This window comes from Pyrus communis, chromosome 15 (assembly GCF_963583255.1).
Source record: "Pyrus communis chromosome 15, drPyrComm1.1, whole genome shotgun sequence".
NCBI lineage: Eukaryota > Viridiplantae > Streptophyta > Magnoliopsida > Rosales > Rosaceae > Pyrus > Pyrus communis.
The window spans coordinates 6,203-12,561 of NC_084817.1; the positions used below are offsets into that span (position 1 = coordinate 6,203).

Here is a 6,359-nt window from a genome sequence, read left to right on the forward strand (position 1 = left end):
TATTAGCAAACCCAAATATTGAACCCAAAAAAGAGTTTGGTATTGTTGTACTTTTTAAACAATCGTAACACCTCTCCTCGTAAGTTTTGAAAAACTAGAAATATCAAATTTTCTCAAACCAATCTATAAGCTGGAAAATTAAAAGGCAATGAAGAATTTTGCATACGCCTAATGATAAAAGAAAAAAAAACACCACTATTAACTACAAAAACCAAGAGTGTTGAATGAATACAAAAACTAATAAACACATTCTTTTACCTCAACATATACATTAGTAGATAACAAAAAGAATGACAAAAATTGACCCATTTCCCACACTTTAATGTACTTGTTAACAAGCTACCATAAGTGACGATTTGGCTTGAGCATAACAGCTTAATCTTCATGTCATTCTATTTCGCAAAAATGTATTAGCCAGTCGCACCTTCAGAAAGTCAACTCTTGCTAAGAGATGGTAAGATCATCAGACATTACTGAGGGTATTCGATGGCACTTCAAAATCCTTGAAGTTGCAACTTTTGCTAAGCGACGGTTTAACACAATAACCCTATCATCATCCAAATCAAAGCGCACACTCTCTTCGCTGCAGTTTTCGACAAGTCGGCATAAATGTTTCAAATTGTCAACTTCAACTCCGTTAACCTTCTTAACCTGCCACCACATGTTTAAAAAAAATTCACAACATAGTAAACAAGTACATGTGTACGATTGTCAAGTTCTATCCTGCCGACTTCCTATCATATCAGTAACGTGGGGAAACAATAACCTAACATCAATGACAGCTCAAATATAAGTGATACAGATGTGTCACAGTAATAAAGTAGGAAATTGTCACACCTGTAACTCTGCAAGACGTTCATATCCTGCATTGATATCGTCCATTAGGACCTGAACACATTAAACAATTGTCACGAAAATATTCAATGACCTGCTCAATCAAAAGAAAATTCCTAAAAGTGGCTCTCCCGGTAAAAACTAACAGAGTACCATTTTAAAGTTAAAAAAGAAATGTATGAAATTTATCAACACTGAAAGTTAAGAGCTACACGTTCTTGGACGGATTCTTATAAAACAATATGGAGGAGATAATAAATTTGGCGGGTTTGACAACATCATGACATAAATTATAAAAACTAGAAAATAACAAAACAAAACTTTTTTGTCAGTATGATTATATTAACTGATTTTGACTAACATAAAAAGGACATCATTGACAGAATTTTATCTCCACTAAATGAAATTCACAGCTTTATATTCTTTCATTATTCTACTTTGCAAAATTCTTGTCTTAGTGGCATATACAACGAACAACGAACAACGAACAACAAACTAATGCAGATATATGACTTATATCACTTAAATAATGTATCAATACCTGAGAAAGGATGACAAGCTGTTGACCAGGCCGTTTTGGTGGTTCCCTCAATGCGCTTTCACACAATCGTCGAGGTGAAGTATTGTACCAGTCTTCTCCATACTCGTGAAGGTATGGCTGAGTGAGTGGAACAAAGACCAAACCAGCAAAAATGTAATAACTAGGAAGCTTATCGAACTGATGAACTGGAACTAATGGCTGTAACTGCATAATTGAACAACTAATGAATCAATTGAATAAAGAAAACAAAAGTATATATTGCACGGCAAAGCAAATCGTACATCACTCATTAAACCATCCTATGAATTTCAATTCACATCTTACTATGGAAGTTAAAATTTGCAGTTAAGACGTAGAACCAATCTAATTATCACTGCAATAGGTTTCCTAGTGTCAGCTACCAAAATTCTTCCTATGCCAATCTACGAGGTGAATATCACAAAGGTCACAAATATCTTAAAAAGATAGTAAAAGAATAGTGATATAAGTAACATCATGTGGTTCTGCCAAAAAAATCCCCACAACCTTGCACCAGACTTCCCTTCCGTGTATATCTCTCCCAACCATCACAAAGTTCAACCGGAACCCCATAGTGTATACCATGCCCACAAACATCTTCAATATCCGTTCTAACCATGTGCAGTCTAACCTTAGCCAAAGCCGAGCCAGATCTTAATAAACTCAATGGAACCTAATCAAAAAATTATAAGACAACCAAAAAATGATATTCTACATAAATTTCTTAACTTTTTTTTCCTTTCAAAAGAATGTTCCAAGAAACCAGCTATTTTTTCCACTTTGAATTACTCGAAACGAAAAGAGAAATAAAAGTTTGTGAGTTTAAGAGACATCTTATCTTATGCTTGTGATTCTTCTATGGAGAAACCACTAAACTAAACACACATACAAAATAGTACCATACTTACAGGTTGAAGGGCGATACTGAATTCATACTCTTCACCGTCCCTCAGAACTCTAACTACGGCTGTTTCATTGGGTTTCTTCATAGAAACCAAATGGTCAAATGTTATCCGCTCTCTGTTTCGAAAATGAACTGCATCGTGCATCGTGCTAAAAATAAGAAAGCATGGGGAAAACAAATATGTGCAAAGTAAAAAAAACCTTCCATTCTGCCTAAAGATCTTCACTGTTACCCAAGCCAACTGTCAACTTCTAGTTACACTACGAATACATGCATGTGAAGCAATTGGAATGTATGATAGGGCTATTGCAACAAAATTATCGCATGCTCCCAACTCCATGAACCACAACCACATTGGTATTATTAAAGTTAGGGAATAACAAATGACTACCTGTTCCATCATTCGCTACAGGCACTCCATCAAAAACAAGGATAATATCATCTTTCTTCAAGACTTTATAGGCATCCGAGAGAGGGTTAATTTTGCTCACTAGTACCCCGGTCATTTCAGGGCGCATCCGAAAGTGGTTCCTCAGTTGAACATTTTCAATGGGTTGGCATGACAAACCCAGAGAGCAGAATCCAACATACTTGCCACTTTCTTCCACTCCAGCAATAAAATGCTTTATTACTGGGACAGGAATTATATAACTGAAAATTCCAACAGACGCAGAAAACAAAATTTAGCAAAAGAACAACAATGCTCTGAGACGCCATTAAGGGTTAAGGAAGTAGTTTCTCAAACTCAACCAAGAGACTCTTGGTGACTTTGTCTGCCTGTAGACTGGACTTGCACTATTGAGTGTCAAATCACACCTTTGTTCCTTTACAACATGTCCAACAAAAAGAAAATGAATACTACAGATCCTGTCTTACCGAACAAAATGAACAATGGCCATCTGAACTAAAATAAGACTCACCCAATATTCTCTGCACCAGAAAGGTTCTGGAAAGCCACACCAGCAACTTTATTGCCCATGATTGCTGGACCGCCACTATTCCCTGGATTTATTGCAGCATCAATTTGTATTGCCATGAGCTGGGTTGCCCCGTGTACATATTGAGTGGGTTCAACCCTAGAAACAACACCTTTGGTAACTGAAATGTTATCACCACCTGGGACCAAAAGCATTGCATTAATTAAGTTATGCACTTTCTCTGTGCACCATGCTTTCAACCTTTCACTATTAATTCATAAAGAGAAAAACAGTACAGGTAGAACACGAGTCCATTGGTATAAGTCCCTTCAGTACAAAAATAAACTAAAGAAGCTATAGCTTAAAAGAGAAAGAGATCAGGAACTCATCCAAGCAAAATGAACTATGAAGAGTGAAGAAAAGCATCTTCGGGATCAATCAAAAGAAATCAATCCTCTATGTCCATTATTTTTACGCAAAAAGGAATAAGAAGAAAGGTTTCTGCTCAAGTAGCTGCACCAAAGATTCTCATTTCATATTTCCTTAAATTTCAATCGTCAGAAATATTATACTGGTTTAATTTCTTTTCAAGTCAAAAGTATTCTAGTGATTTCAAGATTTTCTGGAATTTGCTATTTCAGTGCTCCATGAGTCTAATTTTACATCTTGGAGACATTTGCTCTTATGCTTTAGAAGTTCATACTCAGTTCAGTTTTTTCTTTTACTGGTTTATGGGAGAACCCTAGTCCCTGTTGGAAGAGCAGGGGACATAGCAGGCCTCTATGTAACCTCTCAACAGAGCAGAGATTATGCCTTCTCTTCCTAGGTTTATTTCTTTCTTCTATTCAATGTTCATTTTTTTCAGAAATTTCTGCAACCTTAAGATTTGATTTCAGCATCACAGCATCAATTAAGATCCAATTTCCATCATGCATAACCAGGCTAGAACACCGTTGCTTTAAATGCAAAACAATGATATGAATGAACCATCATGCTAGCTAACCATAAAGCTCAAGTGTTTAGGATCCTGCATAAGATTTGGTATCGCACCCACAACAGCTCTTCATCCTATTCAGAGTAGTACTATTTTCACAAATTACATGTGAATAGAGGTATTATGCAATGAGGTATTGTTTCTGACTGATAATGATTTGGGTCTACTTACCCTAGATATTGAAAACAATTATGTGTTTTATCTTGTTTTTCTATCTTCAGCTTCAGGATGATAAAATATTACTTAGATCACATTAAAGATAAAAAGTGTGGTAAAAGAGTAAAGTTGATTGTTACCTTGAGGATATCCAACAACAGCCACGGCTTGTTGCAAAAAAGGAATGTCCCCTAGATCGAGGGAAGTCATACCCTCCCAGAAGTCTTGACTTTCAACAGTCAAAATGGCTAAATCACATTCATGACCAACAGCGTTAACTTGCGCTCTGTACTTGGTAGGAGAACCATGCTTTCTTACAAGTACAAAGGTATGATCAGCCACTACATGAGCATTTGTCAGAATTTTCTTCCCACGGATTACGAACCCTATGTCATGAATTACGAACAGAATATTTTAAAGTTAGAAGGAAACTAATGCAGGCAAACGAAGTGGAATGTTAAAATCAAAGATAAATAAAATTCGAAATCAAGTAATGCAGATGGTGACAATTGGAGCTTTGAAAATGCAATAATATGGCAATGGAACCTAATTGAGCCTTTTTTATGTGTTAGTGTTCCATTACCTTGCCTTATCAAGCTGCTATTAGCCTATTTCAATTTTATTTAAAGATAAAACTCCCTCTAAGACTTGAGAAAGAATAAATGAGAGAATGTTACCGGAGCCCATGGTTTCTCGCTGGGACTTGTTCTGCCAAGGAAGGAAGTAGTTAGGGCTGCTCGTCACAGTGAAGATCTTCACCACTGAATCCAATGCTAGCTCTATTGCATCCGTATCCGTCGTGCTTCTCCTCTGGATGTTCCTCCCATCACCTAGACCTAAACGTGGTCGTGGGCGTCGTCGTTGCAGGTGCGCTGCAGCTGATGAGGGGTAGGGGAAAGGCCCATTAGAGTTAAGTGGCTCGGAGGAGCAAGAAGAAGACGCGGCAGCGGCGGCTGCCGCAACTTCTTCAACAGTAGCTGCGGCTTTCCTGGTAATGGTAGAAGTACAAGTACTAGTCCCTCTTGCGGTTGCGGTTGCCTTACTAGCTATTAACTTTATAGAGGAAACAGAGAGCCTGGTGAGTCTATGGACGGACGTTCCCAGCATGTCTTTTTGTATTTTGCACGGCAGTCGCTCTGATTTCTGAAACAAGACTAGTTAGGGTGGTGAGATGATGAAACGGCCATGTTTGAAGGCGTGTTATTTTATTTATTTAGGATAATATTATGTTTTTTTTTTTTTTTTTTTTTGGTTACAATAAACGATGGCGTAGTATTTCATTAATCAACACAAACAAATACAAGTGTGCCATTGGGTACATAGCTCTAGTGACCAATAAATTGATCTGAAGTAAATTTGCACAAATAAACAAATAAAAGTAAACCCCTAGTAGGCCACCATAAGCACTAACACCCAAGCACACAATTGCCACCAGTACAAACCTATCACAATAACCGATAGATGCAACAGAGAAATACAGGCAACCACATTGGTTATCGTTGAATAGCGAGACCACATAAAGTCATCCCGTTAGAGCGAGACAACATCAAGTCATCGTTAACAGACCAGATTACATAATCTTCGCCCAAAGGCGAAGACCAATCTAGCCAAAACAAAAGCACCACCACGATGCACGTAAGGCGAGTGAAACACGACTACACTACTTCGAGAAGAGATCCGGTAATCAACTCATCACAGTGGGGGATGAGGCACTTAAGCCTTGGCCACCTACAAATTCACCAAATAGTGAGATACCGGCATCCACACATCGAACACCATAAAAGCTAGCCACAACAGGCAACGGAGCTGTCAGGTTCGAGACGCACAAGTCGAGCCGTCATATCTGAGTGCACATGTCAGTGCAGCCACAAAAAAAACCAGGTAAAGAATGTGACACCATCATGAAAATGAGCTAACAAATGTAGATCTAACCCACCTGCAGCCACGAATCCAACCCCACACCAAGAAATTGAGCGCCAAATCAAAGAAGAAATC

General features: G+C 37.9%; 1 protein-coding gene across 1 annotated transcript; it reads right to left on the reverse strand.

The window, feature by feature from the left end:
- Nucleotides 1–217: 217 nt before the first annotated feature.
- LOC137717875 (protease Do-like 10, mitochondrial) lies at nt 218–5,532 on the reverse strand. The gene is made up of 8 exons (XM_068457372.1): nt 5,042–5,532; nt 4,505–4,750; nt 3,218–3,413; nt 2,689–2,948; nt 2,302–2,429; nt 1,376–1,579; nt 838–888; nt 218–651 (listed from the first exon to the last, which is right to left on the reverse strand). The coding sequence occupies exons 1-8, from the start codon at nt 5,469–5,471 to the stop codon at nt 445–447; spliced, it is 1,722 nt and encodes a 573-aa protein (XP_068313473.1). The 5' UTR covers nt 5,472–5,532; the 3' UTR covers nt 218–444.
- Nucleotides 5,533–6,359: the final 827 nt, after the last annotated feature.